This window comes from Haemaphysalis longicornis, unplaced genomic scaffold (genome assembly GCF_048455015.1).
Source record: "Haemaphysalis longicornis isolate Haplotype H1 unplaced genomic scaffold, Haemaphysalis longicornis Haplotype H1 scaffold_81, whole genome shotgun sequence".
NCBI lineage: Eukaryota > Metazoa > Arthropoda > Arachnida > Ixodida > Ixodidae > Haemaphysalis > Haemaphysalis longicornis.
This window is the reverse complement of record NW_027526449.1, coordinates 1,124,200-1,147,929: the sequence shown is the minus strand read 5'-3', so window position 1 is coordinate 1,147,929 and position 23,730 is coordinate 1,124,200. Positions and strand designations below refer to the sequence as shown.

General features: G+C 45.8%; 1 protein-coding gene across 2 annotated transcripts; it reads right to left on the bottom strand.

Moving 5' to 3' along the window:
- Positions 1-5,004: 5,004 nt before the first annotated feature.
- On the bottom strand, positions 5,005-23,362 carry LOC144150939 (uncharacterized). Of its 2 annotated transcripts, none has more exons than XM_077682237.1 (7): positions 23,191-23,362; positions 22,192-22,260; positions 12,224-12,346; positions 11,443-11,550; positions 9,281-9,385; positions 7,552-7,689; positions 5,005-5,221 (listed from the first exon to the last, which is right to left on the bottom strand). In XM_077682237.1, the coding sequence occupies exons 1-7, from the start codon at positions 23,243-23,245 to the stop codon at positions 5,103-5,105; spliced, it is 717 nt and encodes a 238-aa protein (XP_077538363.1). In that variant the 5' UTR covers positions 23,246-23,362; the 3' UTR covers positions 5,005-5,102. The 2 variants fall into 2 exon arrangements, with proteins under 2 accessions (XP_077538363.1, XP_077538362.1); XM_077682236.1 differs by having other exon boundaries at positions 5,008-5,221; positions 11,443-11,565.
- Positions 23,363-23,730: the final 368 nt, after the last annotated feature.

Genomic DNA, 23,730 nt, shown 5'->3' with positions numbered 1-23,730 from the left:
ATTACACTGTATGTTGTCATAGCTATAGGTGCAGCACGTCACTGATTGCTTACGTCGTGCTTACGCAAAAAAACATAGGCGAAATGCCGGCAATTTGTGCAGTCGAGAATAGGGCCCCAGGTGTCCATACGGTCAAAAACGACGCAATGGCAGCCAACGGTCCATGGCTGAGTATGGCGGCGCCATCTCGGAGGAATAACGGCAAAGAAAACTACAGAGCCGAATAATGAAGAGAAAGATAGTTTTAATACGCGCCAATATAACTTCACTGCAGTCGTCACAAAAACCCACGATTTGGCGGGAGAACCAAAATTTTAACCTAACTACCTATGAAGGGAAAATGGGAAAAGGGGAAATGCACGGTTTGTATAAAGCCCAGGTTACAGAGAGTGTGACATTTCCCATGCCGAGTCTAGGACTATGAGTGGGGTTTGAGGGTGCTGGCGCTTTCAGTTACAATGGACAACAGTTTGCAAGGCACACGACCAATAATAAAGACCAATAGTGCGAAACCTTAACGGCCCATATGGCTAAAACGCTGCGGTCAGGGTAGTCCGGTTTAAGTTGCAGTCTTGTAAATTCTCTTTAACGGCGACGCTTTGCCTTGTCTTGCCCCAAAACACTACATCATATAAAGGAGCGCGTCATTTCGTTGAGACGTGTTCCGTAGCGCGTGCCTCAATGTGTTAGCACAAAGACAGCAGTGGGTGGGTATGCTCCTCTTCCAGTTCCAAAAGAAAGCCGATGGTTCCTTTGGTTGCACCACTTCAATTTCCGCACGCGGCGCGCTAAGCATCGTACTCCGGTCACTGCGGCCCCTTGTGCCGATGTCGTTATGTGCAGAAAGCATTTTGATGGTAAATATTCGTTTTCTGAATAAAATTTCTATTGCGTGTGCAGGTGTCCTCGCAGATGGTGCTTTTGCTATTCATTAGGAAAAAATGTGTGGTTTGAGGAGGTAAATGCCGCGAAAAAGAGAAAAGAACCGAATAATCTAGACTGAATCGCTACCAGCGCAAGGTAGACCCGCTTCTTTGTGTAGCACTAACCATTATTGCTTTATTAGATGCAGAGCACTTTAGGTGTTCGCCTTGTCGTCCTAGATCGATCGCTCGACCCAAGTATAAAAAGTAAAGCCGTCCCACTCAATGTGAAAGCTGTCGGAAGTGCAGAGCAGGGATTCGCCATAAAGGACCGTACCGCCGTTATCCGCTTGCTGCTACTACCCCATGCAATTCAAATTTCCCGCCTTCGCAGTGCTCGCGCGCCCCCTGCCTTAAAATGCCCCAGCGGGAGTTTTGTTCTCTTTGTCCTTTTCTCACCGCACGTGTGCCGGCGTTGGACTGCCACATTTTGCGTTTACTATTGTGAAAACCATCCCAACGGGCGTCTTTAACTAAGGGAACGCGGGTGCTGCCGGTTAATTACGTATATTTTTCCTCAAATTTACCTATACTTTCTTTGCGCTAAACAATGGTAAGATGTATAACAAGCGCCAGCGTTTCATGAATTTTGATGTATAACAAGCGCCAGCGTTTCATGAATTTTGAACGCTTTTGACTACATAAACCGCATGGCTCTCGAAGCCTCTGGGGTACGCCGCGAACAACCGCGTTACCCCGGGACGCCGCCTTGGTGCTCTATATACTTGGGTCGAGCGAGCGAGCTAGGACAACAAGGCGAGCGCCTAAAGTGGTGTGCACTTAATAAAGCACCAAAATCGTGTGCGCACACCATCCGTGTACTGTTTGGAACCGGTTTACTTTACATGATACAGTAGGGGACTCACCCTCTACTGTTCGCCTTTCCTACAGGTGGCTTGTCTTGTTGGTAGTAATACTTGTATGTATCTGCTAAAACGGCAGTAGTAAATTCACCGCACATCGTGACGGTTTGAAAGCTTGAGTAATTTCAGTCGCCATATCCAACAATGCCTAACAATGATGTCAGTTGTGTTGAGCTGTTCTTATTCTTTCAAGGGTGGTGTCAACATATAACAAGGTTGGTTGCTCCTATGGGTCCAAATTTATGGCTTCAAAACTTCTGTCAGGGGCGACGCCCCTGAGGGTCTCGGGCAGTTGCGCCTAATGTCGTCGTCGTAACCATCGTCTCATGTACTGCCGATACTAAAACAACAGGATACTCGTTTACACCTTGCACTGGAATGGAACGCATACTAATAGAACACAGCAACAATCATTTATGCCGCGCGCTGGAACGCATAGTAGCGCGTAGTAAAAAAAAAACACTGGTCACTCGTTAACGGCTCGCACTAGAGCGCTTCGTGCTTCAAAGACACGAGGCTTTTAGAGCAAAGCTGTATACTGTACGTTTTAACGGTTTAATCGCCGTTGGAAAAAATGCCAAGGCGCCAAGAATACACGCATACACTGCATGCTTCGCCCCACCCCAGGTTTCAAGTTATTGGAGATGGCCCGGGATTTTTTCAGTTACAACCATTGGCACACAACGCACTGATTCTAGGAGGTGGTGTTAAGTTTCCGGATGCACAATGGCAGTCAACGAAAAATGTAAAAAACGCGACGTCTTTCTTCTACGCCGTTTTTAAAGGATCATCAACGCTCCCTTAGTTTTCATGTTGTAAGAACGCCCACAAAGCTGGTGGCAAAGGAAAAAAAATTGATATATTTTTGGACGTATATATGATAATTTTTTTCGCTGGTATCGGTAAGGTTAATATCTTGCCGCCAAAATGCCTCAATCTGAACTCAGTCTCGCTTCAGGGAAGTTCTAGGACAATTGTTTTTTTATAGAAAAGCAGGCTATCCATTAGTGTCTAGTGAAATAGCCGAATTTATCATGATATGGGAGTGCGTAGTGGAATTTCTTTACAAAAACTGTACTTGCCCTTAAAATTCATTCCTTCGAGTATTGTGTCTAAAAAGCGTGGTATGAAAAGCCGGTTGCAAACGAGAAACACCAAAAAGTAATCTTGTGTGACTGCGCTGAGGGAACACCTTAGAACTTTGTTACTTCCTTGAACCATGGCAGAATCATGCTGACCTGGCGCTAGCGACAAAGTATCTCTTAGCTGTTGTTACTGACTACGGATTGGAGGAATTTTTAAACAGAACCCTCGCGAACATACTTTACCTTTATGCTGACGTCAAACACAAATCATGGAATGTAATTTTACCGAAAGTAACGTTCGCTTAAAATACAGCAGATCAGGAAACTACATGACTGATGCCCTTCCAATTGGTTTACCGTCACACGGCTACCACTATTCTAGGTTTGATGCAACCCGTTCACGGGAACGAAAACAACGTTGACTTGGACGATTTCAAACAAAAGGCGGAGAAAGCTCGACAGGTAGCAAAACGGATCGAACACAAACAGCGTGTCGACGCCAGTCGTTACAGTGAGCACACGTAATTTGTCCTACATCGCCGGAGACGCAACGTTGGTGTGGAGGCCAGTACGACAGCATGGACGATCCGAAAAACTGCTCTACCGCTACGACGGGCCCTTTATTGTGGTGCGTTGCATTATTGACGCCACCTATAAAGTCAGTTCCGAGCAGTAGGGCGCAGTCCTCACGACGGGAGTCAACGTCTGATGTCGTGCACGTCGTACTAATGAAACCGAGCTACGACAGATACTGTTCCCGCTTACAACGCTGCCATGCGAAGACCCAGTGTAAAAACTGATCTTTTCTCCGACATCTCTGCTCACTTGGACAGTGACGCGCTGCATCGTCATCGTCATCGGGTTGACGCCATCGTCGCCTCATAAAGCGCCATGGCATTGGGACGATGCTTGCACAAGAGGGGCAATTCACGGTCTTCCAAAGCAGCGCCAAAGCAGGGCCACAGGCTCCCTAATTACAGTAACCCTAGCGCTAGAGAAGACTAAAAGAAAAGAAGGACGAAGGCCCTTGTTCCATTGCCTTTCCCAAGCTCCATCGCTGTTTCGACGCTCCGTGTTCTAAGTAGAGCTGTCATTAAAAGCCTTTTTTAGCTTTACCAACACGCAGCTGCAATATAACACACAAAAAGGACCGCGCAGGCTTCCGCGTTACCTTTATTAAAATGACATGCTAAGGTATATAGGGCTTCAGAAGCGCACATCCGTTCAGGGAAGCGTATACGGGGCGAGGCCCATGGGCATATTTTTCACATGGATATATTGGATAAAAGGATGAACTAACGATGAATTCTGACAATGAAAACCGAGAACTGCAGCGTTCCCATTTCGGTTTTTAGTTATAGGCGTACGGGTGCAGCAATCCACCACAATTCGGAAATTCCTGCCAGCCCTTCTGGGCTGTCCTACCATCTTTTACCATCACTTCTTAAGAGTAACGTCACCGCAGTAGAGTTAGACATCACTGGAGTAGGGAGTTCAGGGGGCTTCGGAAAGATCAAGCGATGACCAGCATTAGCCTGACGGATGTGGGCGCCAAATGCTTTTTCGGAGTGCGAATTCAACGGCGAAAAACGCAAATGGGTATGGAAACATGCGTGCACCCCCTTCCCATCTTCTGGCCCTCATTGAGCTCTCTCTTGCGGGATGGGTGGCGGTGCCATGTACAGAAGACAACATACTTGTCCGTGACACAACTGTTTTGCCGCTCGTTCCCCTAGTTGGCCTTACGCTACAAACATCCAACCATCATCATCATTGTCTATGAAACAGCTTTTGGAGTTTCAGCTTTATCCTGTTTCACCCAAACGGGATTAAAAAAAACACTACTGCTGCGTTCTGCAGTTTAAGCCCACCCTTTTCGTCTCCCACATTTTTGGCAGAAGTTTGTTTCGGAAGCTTTCAGATGCAAACTAGATGAAGCTGAACCAGCTGTTATAGGTAAGTGTGCTCAATGAGGCACCCTTTTATCCTAGAGAAAGCCAGAGTGATTTAAATTTAGATGGGATTGTTGGAATATTTGTGGATTTTTATTATTTTGATTTGTAGGTAATTTTTACTTGGCGTATGAAATTGGGCAAATTTGCTGATATTTTTTTTCGTAAAAGCTGTTCACATAAAGAATATCTGTGTAAAAAATTATGGTGGTTTTCAGCATTACAAGAGCCTTTTTTATTAGATGAAATCACATGTTTGGAAAGTGGTGAAAACACCACCTAGTAACATTGAAGACCAACACATGTGCGTTGCCGGCACCTCCCATTATTACATCGGCGGCGGTATCCACGGTACGCCATTCTGCTTCCATAGTCGTTGCTGTAGCCGTATCCCAGATCTGCAAAAAAAAAACAATTGGTGGCAACAACACCAATTATTCAAACAACTGCTAAGTATTAAGGATGGGTGAAGAAACGTACACGCGAGGAATACCCTTATTAACGTAACCCACCTAATACTACTGGGGAAGCATAAACCAAGCAACTATCACGACGCTTCACCGGGTTAACTAGAGGTTTTTTATACTGCAAGGTTTGAACATAATACTGGTATACTACTCAGTCCATTTAGGTCCTAGTACCGGACACGCCTAGTATTTAACTATAAAACCTGACATCACAGACGCTTTAAAACATCGTAAACGCCTACGCGCAGTTACCAGTTACGCTGGTTCCAAATTCATTAGTTATTAGAGCTATCTATACGTCTTAAGCGGAAGCTGTATTTAAGTCACTGATGACGTTTGAGGCCGCGCCAAACCCACTGCAGGAAAGCCAACTTTGCACAACGCGTTTCGCAAAACGATGAATATCTTGGTGAGAGAAGGCACATCGATCGACCCAAGAAAACAAAAAAAACGCTTCCCGTGCTCGGAATCGAACCGGGGTCCCTCGCCTTACAAAACCGACGGCTACAAGATTGCGCCATTCGGTAGACGCAGCTCGGATTTTACTCCTTGATCTTCACTCCGGTTCTATTGGAGAAAGCATTGAGTTTATCGCATTTTTTATTAAGAATCGTCGTTGATTTTTTGTCTCATGAACAAAAGTTTTTCTTCACTGGGCCTAAGTCAAGTCCATGTTCCTTGTCCTATGATCCTGTGTCACCGTATTACTCCTGTGTTACCGCGGTCCGAGGTTTTGAGTTGACCAAAGTTTTCTTTTGAGGTCTACCAATACTGAAGGTCCTATTTCCATAATTTCTCACTCGAAGTGTGCAATATTCCAGAAGTAACTTTTATGGATGCATGGCCTTTCCTATTTAATTCACCAAAAAATTTGTCAAACAGATTTTTTGATCAATCAATTAATTTCTTGTTTTTTGGGGGCCCCATGGTACTAGTTCTTACAGAACATTCCATACTAAATGTGCCTTTAAGTTTTTCTCTCTTGGTTCGGACCGACCCTCATGACAAAAACGATCCGCTTCTGCAATAAACCTGTAATGCCGAGACAATGAAAACAAGAGATGAAATTCTTTTACTTTATTACAGTAAAAATTTTCACAAAAGAATTAAAAACGCGAGAAATCCCCCCCCCCCCCTCCCGAGGTTACTAAATTACATAATGTATCATATACACAGAAAATGTAGGTATTTCTCTACCTTCATACATCATGTAGGTCCAAGGACCAGGAACAGCTTTACTACGTTTCTGCCTAAAACTACTTTATATTTGGCGGCAATTATCTTTTGGCGGCAAAAACTTTATATTTGGCGGCAATTATACATTGGGTTGTTGAAACAAACCTAACGTAAGCTCGAACGCCATAAGAAACTGGGAGTTTATTATGGCATTCGTTTTGACAGTGTACGTCCATCTCGTCAGATCGTCCCGTTTCGATAAATGTTTGTCTCCGTCTTCTACGTGCCTCTCAAGCGCCTGTGTCATTTTTGAAACGCGAGTTCCGAGTATTAAGCACTAGTACCATCACAATCTCTCATTACGCCGTTGGGGATACCAATATTCTCGGATTTACGAGGATATTCCCATAGGGAATAATTCACGTTTGAGTGTGCTCTTACTATTTTTCAAGTCGCGTTCCCATTTATAAGAAGATATGACTAGGAAGCTGAATAATCAATCCTGATCAAAGTCAGGCTTACAAATTTGTTTTGCGTAGCCTAAGACGCCGCGTTTGTTAGTGAAGCAAGAACCATCGTAAAAACATAAACGAACAAGAAACAGAAATTCTATTAAATGTAGCGTCGGCCAAATGAATACTAGAACTAGTTTCCCAAAAATGTCTTACAGCGCAAGTCATTTTGGAAACCAATTCTTTCCAACTTGGGTTATGGTGTGTCAAAAAATATTTTTTCGTTGATACTTGACCACTGCCAGACTGAGGATGAATTCATAACGGAACCTTGAAGCGCTAGGACACAGGGACAAACGAGTGGGACACACAAGGACATTCACTCGCTTGTCCCTGTGTCCTAGCGCTTCAAGGTTTCGTCATGTGATACCAACAGGCCAAAATAAGCACCCTCATGAATTCATAGCTTCCACCAAGATCAGATCCGAATAGCCTTTGCGCTTCACTGACTGATGCTGCGACAAGTAATAAACGCAGGCAGTGGTACCGTTTCTAAGAGAAAGAAACGGAGGCTTTCCACAGGAAGCCAGTTTACATTTACCTTACGCTTGTTTAGGTTTTATAACCACTTACCATATGATCCATATGAACTGGAGCGAATATGGCCCAGGCGTCCTTCACGGCCTAACTTTGCTAGGTGGGCGATGAGGCCCCCCAATACCAAGCCACCGAGAGCGGTTCCCACGACGGCGCCGGCCACCCGCGCACGTTCTTCAACGATGCAGTAAAAGGAAACACGGAATTGTAACTGTAGCGACTGTCAGTGACAATTTCATAAAAACATATTCGGTCGAACATAAGTTGAAGCTTTACAGCATTAATACAACAGTTCCTTTCTACTGTCAGACAGGCCATTTCAGTGTTATATTTAGCTTGTGGGAAAGCCTGCTTTTTTTTAATCCTTATACTTTTAGGGCGCTGCTGCCACTGTACAACGACACAAAGCACAAATCACAGATTCCGGTTAATTGATACATGATAAGTGCGAACTGCTAAATGCGAAATGATAAGTGCGAAATAAGCCGGATAAGAAATGGTAAATGATAAGTGCGAAAATGCAGTTTGCTTTCAAAGTGTTTTCGCAGTTGTAAACACCATGCCCGTACATTAAGATAACGCCTTACAGGGGATTGCTTTGAATGGATTCAAAGTTTAGGGCTTCCCAATCGCTGATACGCCAAATCCGTAGTTATGACTGGTCTTCAAGTTTTGTCGTGTATGAGACACATATTCTGAAACACGTTCGCTGACATCAATGCAAAAGCTCTCCATTGTGCTCACTGACATTTCGCTGGGATGACAAAGATTCAAGGTGCACACAAAAAATTATGATTGTGGGATCTTCCATGAACATGTATCCCGCGTCAAACCGATGCGAATTTCCCGGGCCCTTGTTCCACCCGCACGCACAGTGAACGTTTGGTTCAAATTGACGTACAAGCACTTCGCGGAGGAGGTACCACAAGCACGCACATTGCGCTGCTCCACGTTAATCGAGGGGTGTAAAAACTCGAGACAGGTCAGCGCTCTCAATATCTGATACCATCCTCAGCGGCGAACAGGTTCGTCTACTTGAATTATGTTAAGAAAACGGAGAAATCGAGCAAGGGCTTTTATTTTTTTGGTCGAGCACGGTCAATATTTGGTATGCACAACAAAACGCCCCAAACTGGTACATTTCCTGCGGCGTTTTTTTGTGAAAAATCATTTTGATTTCTGACTTACAACGGGGACCAAAAAAGTTTTGGAACTGATTGTATACTTTCTTCTGCATTTATGCGGTTCGTCTTGTATTTTTATTTATACCGTCTTTTACCGATACTCACCTACGGGGCGGAAACTGGGAGGCTCACTAAAACGGTTCAACTTAAATTGAGGGCGACTCAGCGAGCAATGCAACGGAATATGATAGGTGTAACATTAAGGGACAAAAAGACTGCGGATTGGGCCAGGGAACAAACGCGTGTTAGGGATATATTAGTAGGTATTAAGCAGACGAAATGGGTGTGGGCAGGGCATGTAATGCGAAGGCAAGATAATCGTTGGTTATTAAGGGTAACAGAGTGAATTTATCGAGAAGGCTAGCGCGGCAGGCGGCGGCAGAAAGTTGTGCAAATGAGATCAAGAAGTTTGTGGGGATAAATTGGTCGCGGGTTTGCACAGGACCGGAATAATTGGACATATATGGAGGAACGTTTGCCCTGCAGTGGCTGTTGACATGATGATGATGATGATGACGATGAAGTCTCTTAAAATAATAGTTACTTAAAAATTATCATCTGTGAAGCTGTGGACTACTCACGTCTCCTGCGTGCTAGACTGCCGGAATTGCTCGATTCCACTCCGTTTCCTGCAATTGCGCCGAGAGGTCCCACAGGAGATCCCGCAACTGCACCACCCAGTCCTTCTGGAAAGTAAAGGTGATATTTTAAGCGTCATTGTGTTCATAAATGTTTAGCCTTGCCGTATTTATCGTATAAATTACGCACTTTCTTCGTAAACAATGACCTCAGCTGTACAGCTTCTTTTCTCTGCTGCCAAGGGGGTTTGGTTTCCTGCAACCTCGCTAAGGCTCCTCTTCCCGAGCCAGTGCGTCCGCACCTGCGCTCAGTCTGGCCAAACCGCAGATAGTAACGTGCTCTGTGGTGTACCGCGAATTTAGCATTACGACGATATGAGTATCTCGCACTGAACCCAACTGACATTCCAAAAATTAATTGGTTTTCTTCTTTCGGTTTTCTCAAAGACCAGGAAAATAAAACAAGTAGCTTGTGGCCCTTTTCTTTGCGTGTACCACACGTTTTCTTCCCATTTTTATGTTTTTTAAAGTAAAGCAGCTCACATTTTTTCCAGGCTATTGTGATCGCTTTGGGAAATTCCTTGCGGCGTTTTTCCAATTGGGTTTATGCCTAAAAGCCCGTCGAGAAGCATTAATATACAGATAGTCGCTTTTCAACAATGGCTAAAATAATTTTAAAAATATAATTTTGTTGATTTCTCGCCGAGCTTTACCGGTGCGGTGAGACACGCGCCAGTTTATTGTTCGTAATACTCGGGCCCCCCATTGGTCTAACCTCCGCACAAAGGTTGTGCTAATGGTACTTTTCCTCACCATCTAAAAGAATTTGCCCTGATTAGAAACTGCTTGCATGATGACATTGAACGCTAATTCTACTGCAACAAAAATCGGGGTTTCCTCCACAGTCTTTGAACAGTGATGTGATTGATTGATTGTGGGGCTTAAATGAGCCATGAAGAGAAAACACGTTTGGTTCATTCAAAAGATTGCCTCGTTATAATCATACTGACGTCACTTTTGACGTAAACTTTGTTCAAATAAGCTACATAATTATGAAAAAAGGGAATGGCTATGCGACCCACCAGCTCATTTTCTGCAACAGAACCTATGATGTCATATGTGACAGTTCTGGGATTGGCGGAGGGCGGCAAAAGCAAACGCAAGTTAGGCAGAGCTTATAAGCTTGCCGAATGAGTTATTTGGGCTTAAATTTAGGGCACATTTTTTTTCAAAGCCGTAAGAATTGTGGGACAAACAGTTGAAGTTACGAAAGCACACGTAAACATAGAAGTACCCATGCGTATACTGCTGTTGGTACTGCGGGCAATATGCTTGGTTTAGCTGCACAGGACTGCGAGTTTTTGGGGTTGTTTCAGACGACACTGGCCGACTGACGCAAGCGACGATGTCCGTATTTGTCGAGCGAGCACCATGTTTCACGAAACGATTGTTTTCTCCGTGAACAAAAACAAGCCAGGTTCAAATACATTCAAAAACAAACCAAAGGCCACGGAGAAAGAAATTCTTGCTCCGTGCCAAAGGCAGAAAACGGCTTGCTACGGTATGGTGGCGCCATCTAGGTTCACTAACGGCAAACAAGGCCTCCCAATCGGCTGCAGAGCTATGGTCCCTAGAAATATCTTTCTAGATACCATAGCAGAGCAGTCGGTTCCTGTTATGTCATTGCAGACCACGAAAACGCACGTTTTAGCGGGAATATCAAAATTTTAACCTAAATTAATTCATTTCTTTGTGAATAAAGCATCGCTTGCATTCGGACAAGCGCTGGGAGCACTATAAAACAAGAAATCTTTCGAACAATATTAAACTTGTATTTTGTCTTCATGACTCTTTTAAATTAAGCGCCGACGCAACGCATGCGATAAGGCAAGCTGCAGTGGAGCGCTCCGGATTAATTTTCACCTCTGTGGGTCTCGGCGAAATCTGGAACACACGGGCGTTTTTTATTTTCACGTCCATCAGAAAAGCGGCCGCCGTGGCCGTAAAATGAACCCGCGCCCTTGGGCTCAGAAGCACAACACCCTAGCCACTGAGCCACCGCGGCGGGTTGAACAGTGATCTGCTCCCGCCCCCTGCACACTGTATAAATATGTTCCAGATAATGTTTCTAAGAAGGGTGCCCTTGACCGAGTGAAAGTACATACCGTTGCCGGAGCCAGCTCCAGCGCCGACCATGTCTCCGATTGTGCCTCCGTGTGAGCCGACCGAATGCCTGTCTCGGTAACTGCCACCGTAGCTGCTGGATCCGCCTTCTGCGTCAATGTCACCTGTGTAACAGAAGCTATTTCAACTGCCGTAGCTACAAAAATTAATTCGGAGGTCTAGCCATATTCCGAGCATAGTGGCAGGTACTTCACCAGTTAGCCACCACATTTCAAATGCCGCGAAGGTTTTCGAACGCCGGTTCTCAACCCGATCAGGTGAGCCGAAACAAACGGCTCCGAATTAATTTATGCCTTCTTGGGAACGTTAATGGTGCATGAAATATCGACACGCCGAAGTTATTTTTCGATATCCTCCACGAGAAAAACAGCTGCCGGGGCGGAAATCGAACCCGCCTCCTTTAGCTCCTTACCACAAAGCTTTTGCCACTGAGCCGTTCTGGCGGCTAATCTTAAAAAAATAGCCACCTTCACCTAACTCACCGCCAAACATACCGCCACAATTCCGATTATAATCTTTGTACTTAGGGCATGGATACAAACTTATTCATGAGGACAATGAAATATTAGTTCGGAGCATTTTTATGAGTATGCTTATAATATTCAAAACAGTATAAGTAGGGAAGATGTTAACTATGGTGGATTGGATATGGTTTACCTAACCAGAGCGTTGTTTGATCATTCGGGTTAAAATTATAGCTCAATATTTGCGAGGCTTTATCTAGCAAGCAATCGCTTGATCCACCTGACACGCCGTACGTACCAGCGCCAAAGCCACTTCCGGCACCGGTAGGGGCTCCCAGTGTGCCTCCTGGTAACCCGGCCGCCATGCTGCCCCCATAGCCGAAGTTGTAGCCGGCGGATCCCACTCCACTTCCGAATTCACCTGAATAAGAAGAAATATTTTTGTTACATAGATTCCAAAAATTATCTTGCACACCTCCGCTCTGTGCGGCAGCTGGGCACTGAAGCGCACTTTTCGCGAGAGCTACTTACTAAGTTCCACCAACAGCTCAATGTCTCATAGTTCAGATTTATTTCCCCCCCCCCTTCCAAAACACCCGCCGTCACAAAAGGTTTTAGCGAAAGCATGAAATGCAACTTCTATCACAATGGCGACAAGTAAATATTTCGTATTTATTTGCATTTAGTTTATAGATGTTTATACACTTTTCGTTAATAAAGCTTTTCCCTGTTTTATGTGATAATAGGATTGGATCAAATACTTCAGCGCTCCGCATACCAGCATACTTACATAAACACGGGCATCACGCATGTAAAGGTAGGACGAATAGCGTAGAAGGAGAATCGTAAACATTTATCGCATCGGAGCAATCCGCTGCAATGTTAGGTGCTTAGATCCCATAACTAAATATTATTTTTAATTACAAGCCCTTCACAGCGTAAGAAAACTGTAAAATAAAAAAATTAGAAAACATTTCCACGATTCTAAAGAATTTTCCTATCGCAATTACTGAACAGTTCCAGATGCCTACCCATCTACGGTAAAATTCAGAATGCTGAGTCAGCTTGCGCCAAAATCGGCACTAAATTCCTATCGTGATGGATTGGCCTTCACACTTGTCTGAAACAGGTCACGTAGATTACTCAGTCATAACGCTCGTACTAATGTAGAGTAGAAAAAGAATTTCTAACGTCTCTGCGTCGGCGTTGGAGAAGCCATGTTATATCACCGCGGACACGCCGCCACAGTGCGATAACGCATAGTCGTATTTCCGGCATTTAAAAGAATACGCTTTTCGCTGCATGGGTTCATTCTTCATAACAAAATGTGTGTTCGGGTTTCGGAGGAGACAGGCACATAGGGCCAATCGAACACTGACGCTCAGCTTGAATATCGCTGTTTTCGTAAAGCTTCTTATGAATATTTTTACAGCTAAACGGACAATACTCACTCCGCAGACAGCTACCAGGCCAGCTCTGCCAGTTAAACCGCATACCTGTATGGTGGAGATCCCGAAGCTCTGCTGCCTTCACCGTTGAAACTACCATGGGCTACTAATCCTCCAGGGAAGCACAAAATATTTGTACGACTTATATTGCATCAGCAAGAAAGGGCTGATGTTGGTTAAAAACTAATAAAAGATTCTTGAGGGATGCCTGGGCAAGTGTTAGCTCGGAATTTGTGTACGGCACGAACTTCACAATCTCTCCTAAGTGCAAGCTTTGCTTTGAATTTCGGTGCTTGTTATACGGCCTTCGTCTCATACAATGCACCTTGCAAACTGCTTTCCTTCCTTGTGCCTTGCGCCCACAGCAGGCAAGTATAAACTTGCCTGTTGTGCGATGACATTGCCTGCCTGTCGCTAGCTCACTTATTCAGCTCTCTCTTCAGCTCTCCCATCGCCAAGTAGACAGCTTTTGCTCTCAACTTGGAATCACACTCGCTTTAAATCCTATTCGACCCGTGTCCTCATTGGAAAACATCGCCTTGACTTCACTTGTTACATTTGCTTCAAAGACACCTAAAGACACCGTGATTCCTGTACACATGATTCGCCATCTACTGGTTGTCTTTAAAGACTCCTATTTTGTACGTTCCTACTGAGAGAATCCCAGTGTTCGGCCTCCATGGTCATCACTTAAAGGGGCATTGACACAAAATTTTGAAGGCTAGATAACTTCGGAGGTGGATTGGTGTGAACACATATACATCATCTGCAAAATATCAACGGCGAATACAGCGTACAACATATTGAAAGTCAATTTTAAAGTGTGCGAAACGCAACCGAGCAGCCAGCAGAGGACCACGCGCAATCGACATCCCGCAGATATTTTTTAAATAAACAACATCCAAACAAGTCACAAGTTTGTGTTTGCCGCTTCCGCACTGCCGGCGTTTTTCGCCGGCTCGCCCGGCTCGCCGCTCCATTCGGAGGGCCGGAGGGCGGAGCTTCTGCTCTCGAGAACGAACGACCCGATCGTTGGCGGCGGAGGTGCTGTGATTTCGTCCGCTCATCGGGCAGCTTGCCGCGACCAAAGTTCTACAGCGATTCCAGGCATTCTGTTTCTATTACTTGTTATTTACATTGGACGCGAAAACATGCCGGAGACACAAAAAGCCCACTGAGCGAGCCGCACGGTCGCTGTGCAGGCTCCGGCCGCGATCGCGAAGTGGCCCAGGCCGGCGCTGGTAGCTCGAGTGAAAGCTTGTTACCGCTGCACGAAATTGTCCCCAAGTCCCGACCATGGCAGCTTATATGAGAAACGAGTTAAGGATGTGATGGCGGGTTGCATTAAAAATTGTCATCTGCACCGCTTACGAGAGCAGCAATCGAATATCCGCCGCAGTGCTAAGCCGAACACATCTGTAGGCGGACCTGTAGGCAGACCGGCCGGCTGCTCCCAGCGCGCGTCTTGCCACCCACTGTCTCGAGCGTCGCGCGTCGTTCTTTAGCCGCGGTAGCATTTGCACCCGCAGCGCCTGTGTCACGCCCACGGTCGCTTTTTAATTAAGCGGCTCACGAGGTCAGTACGTGGGGGTATTCGCAGAAACTTCCGGCGATGCGGATTCGACATGCTACGGCAGCTCTGCTCTGTGATATCCCTCCGACAGCTTTGGTCACATAAAATCCATCGGCTCGCGGCACCTTCTGAAACCGAAACTGCGACTGGCCGCATTGAAAATGCCTCTGATTAAACAACCGCCGCACGCTGAAGCAAATGAGGCTTCTACAGGTGATAAGTAGGTCACTAGCGACTTATCGCAAAAAAAAAAACAAGATGCAAAATTTTTGTGAGTGCCCCTTTAAGCAGGTTTTGAGGGTAGATCTCGGTGTTTGAGCCCTAGCAGTCGTAACAATCTTTTTTTAGGTCACGTGACTTTGGGTTGTAAAGAAAATGTCGTTCTTCAGCATGTTTACGCCTTTTTTTTTGTTTCTAACTATATGTTGCTTGGCGCCCTTCAGGTAGGAGTAGGCATGGGCCGCATCGTGCCATGAGTACCGTTCTTCTACATGTATTAGTGCAGCATGTCAACCCGTCTCAGCACACAGACGGCTGATTGACTGTCGCTCTCCTCTCTATCAGTGGCCCTTCATACTGCTTTTAGTTTTTCTGTCCCCTCCCTCTCTCTCTGTCTCTCTGTCTGGAGCCATCTAATGACAATAGTCGCATTTGCCGACGTGTTGCTTTCGCTACTAATTGTACCAAACTGACGCAGCAGTTATGTGAATCTAATGGAAGAGAGGTGAGGAAGATGACCGAGGGGAGGAAAACATCAGAGCCCGAATGTTTCCCAGGCGAGAGCCAATCAGCCGCACCCAGAAAGGCTGACGTCCAGCCGAGATGATCGGAGCCCGGCCGCGTATCTGATTCCTGCCTAGGTCCTCGGTCATGTTTACACGAGTCGCTTCACTCCTCACACGCAATGATGCCTAGTGCAAAATAGACACACAGCCTGGTAAGAGCCGAGTAGGCGCCCAGAGATGAAAATGGGCACGTCGACTCAGGAATGCCAAGCACATAGTACAACGAAAGAGTAACCAGAAGCCTGTGGCACGCTGCGAAAACGTTACTCGTAAACGGCATGTTAGAACCTCCTAATTGCCGGCTACTGAACACGATGCAAAACGTTCACGTTCCTGGGGTAAGGGAATCCCGTGCGACGCAGTATAAAGTATCCATCAAATAAACGTACTAATATTTTTCTCTAAGGTTAACGGTGTTATTCGGCGTTCAAGCATCATGTGTATTCTGACATATGGAAAACACCATAAACTAATGCTTGCGGTGACGAATGGAAAGCCGAGACAGCCTAATTCCTGTGAATATTTCGAACACGATAGTCTTTTTGTGCTAATGACCCCGAAATTTTGGGTCGGTCTGTCCATATGTTGGTTGATATTCTTCAAAAAAAAATTTCCCCGCATTTCCCCGAGGGGAAGAATGTGAAAGTGCGAATGCAGGAGTTGAATTTGCGCGGTTCGGTAATGTTCGCGAAAGAGAGATCACACACACACACACAACTACAAAGAAAGAAAGATGCATTTATTCACAGACACCTATTTGTGTTGTCGTTGTACTTGATTGCTAGAGCGGATCTCAGCTTTGAAATTTCGTGTCAGTACTCCTTTAAGCGGGTGCATTAGCCCTTCTCACGCCCGATTCCTGGCCAATCCCCCACGTGGGTATGTGCCATGCACAGACACCTATTTGTGTTGTCGTTGTACTTGATTGCTAGAGCGGACCTCAGCTTTGAAATTTCGTGTCAGTACTCCTTTAAGCGGGTGCATTAGCCCTTCTCACGCCCGATTCCTGGCCAATCCCCCACGTCGGTATGTGCCATGTCAGCGGCCAGGCAGCGCGCGCCCATCTCCCCCCGTTGCCAAGGAAGACGAGGAGATTCCTGGCCAATCCCCCACGTGGGTATGTGCCATGTCAGCGGCCAGGCAGCGCGCGCCCATCTCCCCCCGTTGCCAAGGAAGACGAGGAGCGCGCGCACCCGCAGCTGTTGCTATGTGGACGGACGGCGGTCACCGGAATTCAGGGTCGCTTATAAAGTGCATTCGCACTTAAAAAAAGGTGTGTTTCTTCGAAGAATATGGGCAGACAGTTGCTACCAGTTCTGACATTATCAGTTCTTACGAGCGCCTGCCCGTGTTTTTTTTCTTGTCCCAGTTTGTGTGCGCTATTATGCAAGAATAATATCTAAGCAGTTGAGAAAATTTCTAATCTTCTCTAGTTGAAAATGGTAGTACTTTTCACCTACCATTGAAGCCGCTTCCCGTCAACCCGTCTGAAAAACCGTCCCCGGATTTGAAAGTGAAACCACTCGTAGAAAGTGAAACCACATATCCTGCTCCTCCTCCAAAAGCGGAACCTAGAAACAACCCGGTTTCGCGTATGTGCCTGAAGCTCCGCACCTAGTGATGGTCCGTGCAACCTTAAGTGCAGAATACAATAATATAATTGTCTCCTCAAAAATTTTTCCAGAGATACAAATCCTCTGCAATGAAAACAAGAAAACAATGCACTATGCTGCATCATGATAGTTTCGGTTGGGGAACGTCCAGTAATGTTTACGACATCTAGTGTGTCTACCGACGTAAAAAAATAGCAACAATATAAATGCGACACAGATACACACGCACACTGGCGCATGCCGCATGTGTGCGCGGGAATTGAAGCATGCTCAAGGGGTACAGATAACCACAGCTTAGGTATTCCCATGAGAGAAAATATTCTATTAATGAGGCCGGTACTGAATCACGGGTAGTTTTATTAAGCAATTTGAACGCATATTTTGCATCCCCATTCTACTGTTACGTGGTGGCAAGACACGAACCATGAGGCATTGTTAACTATTTATTTCCAATATTTACAAGCGGCCACGACAGAGTCCGCGCAGACTGCATGCCTGCCTTGTCCCCGTCGTCTTCGATGCCGGGCCACGGCGCCATGGGCTATGGCCCAGCTGCGCCGAGACACTACTCCATAGTCTAGGTGTACTGTCCGGGTCAAGACCACACTGACACGGCTGGATGGCGGTAAGTTGGGCGAGTTGGTTACTGACTAAGGAAATCATCATACTAGCGAACACTTAACAGCGACAAGGAAAAGAGGCGACGAAACACACGCTAGAAACACACGACGAAAGGCGGTGTCGTTGATCCCTTTCGCTTGTGGGCAGCTGTGATCAGCAGCTCGACCTCGTCATAGCGGCGCTTTAGTGCAGGCCGCGGGTCTGCTGATGGGGCTGCTGATGGGTTCAGCGTCATCTCACAAGACCGTTGCTGTGCCGTTGCGGCTGCCTGTGCGACATTTGGCGTTTTGATTGGGGCCTCCTGGTTGTTGAGGCGTATCTTTGTCATATGCTTTTGAGCCAGCGTCTCCATTGCATCGCGGCAAAGCTTTTCCCATCGCCCAGAATTCGTCGAAAGTAGCCAGCAGCGACCTCGATGACGTGGACGCGCAGCCGAAAAACAGGACGTCGACACCGGCGCCGAGGATCAGATGAGATGAGTGTGATGACGTGTCTGCAGCAATTCCAAAGCGGCCAATATACTGAATACTATGGGTGTGACCCACGAGGAATAAGAAGAGGAGGCGGGGAAGCTGGTTGTTCTCAAAGGCAGCAAGACGGCCACCCTCTCGGTGTGGGCCCGAGGATTGTCGCGGCTCTCCCGTACGAGCCACTACCCGGGCTGCCAACGAGACGACAGGCGACACAGGGAGGACAAGACTCTGTTGCGCCCGTTGGAGTGAGTGGTGTTCCGGTGGCGTTGAGCGCGGGTAGCGAGGACTCGCTGCGGCGCCGACCTAATGCCTTCCGTCCCGCCGCTAGCAATCGGCCACCGTCACGTGGTTGTCCAGCGAGACTCCTCCACAACGACTCTAGTAACCATGCCCCGTGGCCAGCCAGACAAGTGCGTCTCCGAGTCGTCACATCCAGACCATATCATCTGTGCTATCTCCATCTGTGAGCGTATGTCTTCCTTCAAGACTTTTTCCGCAATCAACCGCACCTTTGTGTTTCCGCGTCCGTTCGTGTGCTATAGTGTCTGTTCCAGCTTTTTTCATCAATCTAATTATTATAGTTGGTGTGTGTGCATTTGCGAAAGCGTAGTCCAGACTCGTGACTCCCTACGTGGTCCTGCCCAACATTCATTACAATGAGTATAAACAGTGAAGTCCTTGGAGCGCCGATGGTGATGATGGTATTGGTAAAAAATGGTCCCCAAAAAAGGGCGCCCGAAGCCCGACGACGAGCCGTTGAGGGCACTGGTAACCGCGCCACGCGAAGGGGCTGGTGAGTCGGCTAATTGTCGCAAGGTCTTGCCCCGACATGATCGGATCATCTAGCCTGGACATCATCGTCGGTGACGGTCTGGAGACACGAGGCAGGACAACATGGTCAAGAGCTGGTATCGGCGGGGCTGGTGCTTGCCGACCCGGTCCGCGTACCTTCAAATTTGTTTCTCTAGTGACGGTCCGACGCTGGGGACATATTTTGGATGACAACGTCGCACCCTCCAACCCTCCACCAAACATGTTATGGGGTGGCAGGACATGAACCATCAATCATTATGAACGATATCTTTATAATATTTACAGGTGGCCATGACAGAGTCCCGCAAGCTGCACGCCAGCCTGTTCCTTGCCTTCTTAACTACCAGGCCCCGGCGCAATGGAGTATTGTCCACCTGTCCCATGACAATAGGACTAGAAAGCGTAGTATTAGGGGCCATGACTTTTACACGAGGCGAAAGCATTGTTTCTAACCGAAAATATTTAATTTATATTACCTACTCATTGTTTGAACAGAAAGAACAGAAACGCTCAGGCAGGTGCGGATGTGCACCATTTTAACGGCAGACGTATTTCAACTTGTACTTAGTCCATTGGTGTTGTACAAATAATACCAAAGAAAAAAATTGGCCGCGTATCTGCTCCTTTCGTTGCAAATGACGTCAAAAGACGATAGCCTTTATCGGCTTTTGCGAAGTAAATGCCTCCCTTCGCTTTACCGCTCACCTCTCATGTTGTTCTTCTTGCGTCGCGCTCCTCCCAAGGTAAAGACGCCAAATGTTTGCTAAATCATATAAAATTTTCCGCGTTCCACTGCTCCAAACCGGGTGTCTCGATGCGAACGCTGCTGTACGGCGAAGACGCGCGTTAATCGAGCCACGTACCCTACTTCAACGTTTATAGAACCGCGTTTCCCTACTCCACGTGCGTTGCAAGCAGAACGTGGAAACTATCTACTGGAACCTTGCGTAACTGTTGCCGGTTGATTTCTTAAAATGGCGCAAGAAGCTATAGTGGCGCGGGCGACAGCAGGCGATGGCGGAGTGAATTCTTTTTCTGCAGTTGATGAAGTATTTTATTTCGCAAAAGTCAAGCATGTTTGAATTTTTATAAAGGAACACTGCAAATATCACTTCTCTATTGATTTGTTGTCTCATATTTGCGTAATGTCTTGTTCTTCTTCAACAATGTTGACAAGTATGAACATTACACCGGCCCAAGACGGGTAGATTTAGCTGTGACTATAAGACAATTGCGCAGGCATTGTTTCACTTTGGCCGGGTGGCTGAATCGGGTCACAGACAGACAGACGGACAGACATACAGACAGATCAAAATTTCTGGGTTTAAGTAGACCAAGAAAGACTATCGTCTTTAAAAAACTCCCCGCTGCGAAGGTCCCGCCACGACTTTCGCGCAGAGTTTTAGCTGAAAATACCGCTCGCCCGTGATCATGCACCTGGTGGCGAACGCCCGGTTTCCTCCATGCTTGCGCGTGGGCGTCCGCTTAAGAGCTCCCGCCTTCGCCGTCGTCGTCGTCGTCGTCTACGGCGTGGCGTACCCGTGGCGCGCCGATCAGTACAAGCCCCTCCCTCCCACCCCCGTAGATCCGGTGGCCGTTGTGTTGCCCACGTGACGTTTTTGGTCGGTTGAGCTTGGGAATTCCGGGAAGGGTTCAATGAGACGGGAAGCCGTGCGTAGGTGAGGGGGATGAGACGTAGATGTGCTTGACGCGGTCGGCGGCGACGACGTCTTGGCAGCCGTTAACGTCGAGCGTACGAGTATTGGGTTGCCGCTCACCGTACGAGGAATTTACACGGACTTGCTTTTTCTCGTGCCTCTCTCTAGGGATAGGCTGTCAGTATTGGGAGAACGCAGTTCATACCCATCTCTGCTGTTTGTTCAACCTTGCACCACTAGTGGAGGCTGCGCCATTTTTTTTATTTTTGTGTGTGACAAAGTAGCGCTCCAAGTACACATAAAGCGAAAGCGACCTATGCCGACCTATACGTTCCCAGCTTCTTCATACTGAATCTGAGCAAACAACCGAGTAAACCGGGTAATGCGTTATTAAATATTTGATTTCTTCGTTTTGATAAAGGCGTGATAACACAGCCATCCATAAACACCGCTTTCGTACGCGTGCGGGTTTCAGAGTAAAATTGTTGTGCGTTGTATAAAATAACTACCAAACCTGTCCAGATCTACAGAATACCTCGTAATGCTATGATGGGGAGAGTCAAAACATCTATCCTAAGGAACACTCCCTGCCCTCTCCCAATTTGTGAAAATAGACGAAGGAAGTATGTTACTTCTACTTAGAGTATGTATTAAAACTGTGACATAAACACTCTCACTAATAATCCTTATGCTACACGGGATAATTTTAATTTAAAGAGGAGGAATTATTACCAAACGCGCCCTGCACATTAAAAGTGCGCCATGTATTAAACAATAGGTTCGAAGGCCTTCGGAAGGCCTTAAAAACGGCCGTGTAAACAAGTAGAAGGTACAGAATAACTGTTAAATTGTTGCAATATTACTTCAAGAATATATTCTCCCTCCAATGTACCAAATTGAGCTTTGAGCATTTGTATTCATGACTGGACCATCACTATTCAAAAATGAAGACAAAGCATGAAGCACAAAACGAAGCACTTCATTTGTCTTCGTTTTTGATTAGCGCAAGTACAATCATGAACGCATACCAACGAGCCCTTCTAGCAGTTCCCATGCATATTTATATGTTTTAACAAGCCACGAACCAATTTTTCTGTTGCCACATCAATCAGGTAATTTATTCTGTGCCTTCGGATACCAAATTAGCCTGAAAGAGTGACGTAAATTTTAAAAAATGCGTATATTTAAAAAAAAATTATTTATTTAATGCCAAAGTAACTTTCCCGCATTGAGTTTTATGCATTTTTGATGGTACCGGGTTTTATCTTTTCCTGTACATTACCTGAACCGAAGGAGCTTCCACTTCCAGGACCACCAACTGTATTGTAGACTTCATTACTGCTTCGTTGTCCTTTTGTTGCAAATGAAAGATAAAAAGAGAAAAGAAATGCAGGTTCCTTTTGTGGAATCCCCGTAGGCGTTTTCTTAAAGTGCACCGAAAATTGTCATTTATTTTAATGTAACCGCATCATTTTCCAATCGTGCTTATAGGCTCGGAAGCGAATTAGGTGGGCACTAGATGTGCTTTAACATTTATCGGGTTTCAAGTTAACCGAAGCAATTTTTAAGCTGCCTTTTTGTAAAGTAAGAAATTCGAAATTCCACGACATGACTCGGGAATGTTTATTTTTATTTTTATGAAGTGATAAATTGCAATGCAATCTTCGTGGCTCCAATGCTTTTTGGAGAGCAGTTGTCTTCACGTATTATATTTCTTTTCATTACAATGGCCGTCCTTCATCCCTTAGAACATTTATCTGAGAAGCTACAGTATCTGTTGTACAAAGACGCCATACACCTATTTTAACAAAGTTTGCACAAAAAGACTGACGTCTAAGTTTTTTTTTTGTTTTACAACGTTTTCAACCATAAAATGCTGCAGTGCTTCAACAGAAATTTCGGCAAAATATTCGCAGAATCGAAAACACCTTGGAAATGTTTCATAAAAAATGTTTGAGGTAATCATATGTATTATTGCTAATATAATCTGGCTAATAAGTACAGTACTTTGGCTAATAAGGACGCACTGGAATCACCCCTAACGGTACATGTCACAGAGATTACGAGTCAAACCTCTTAATCTGAGACACATCGTGCCGATTTTCGGCATGTCCCCCCAGAATATACAAATTTTAGAATTTCAATTTAGTCTCACAAATATCAACTCTGCTTCCGATACTTTGAGATACTTTTGTTAGATTAACGAAGTGGCTCCTACACATATGAGATTGAGATGTATACTGAATTGTATCTGATTCGAGACACATGTGTACAGACATACCATAGGACTGGCTTGTTAGGGAGAAAAAAAGTAGAAAACTGAGCGTCTTCATCATCCTCTACTTGTTTCTTACAGGAACCGGATGCACACCCCAAGTGTTTCCAAGCTAGTTTGAGACTGGGTTTTGGTTGCAAGAGGCGCGTCAATCGTGCCGTGTCTCCTACGCAGGTGGTTGAATCATTCGCTTGACGAAATATTCCCAAAGTGGACCAAGGTCGCCTTTGCCATACGCTTTTCTATTGTAGTTCTTCCACTGAAAAAAGACAATGTCCTAGTAAGGGGAAAAAAGTCATCAAGAACAGTTATTTTTACCCAGTAACGCACTATTCCAAGGACGTTGTATCCATCCGTCGTGATAGTTGACGGGCCCCTTGCTGGGGCTGAAGCCTCACGTTGTTGCGTACTCCAAACCATCCAAGGATTTTTATTTGAAGGGTTAAAGACTAATAACTCGTATTGCAAGAGACATAGCTAAGAAATAGCAAAAAAACCGAGTATACGTCTGTTGTACACGACATACACATATGGAAAATTGATTGA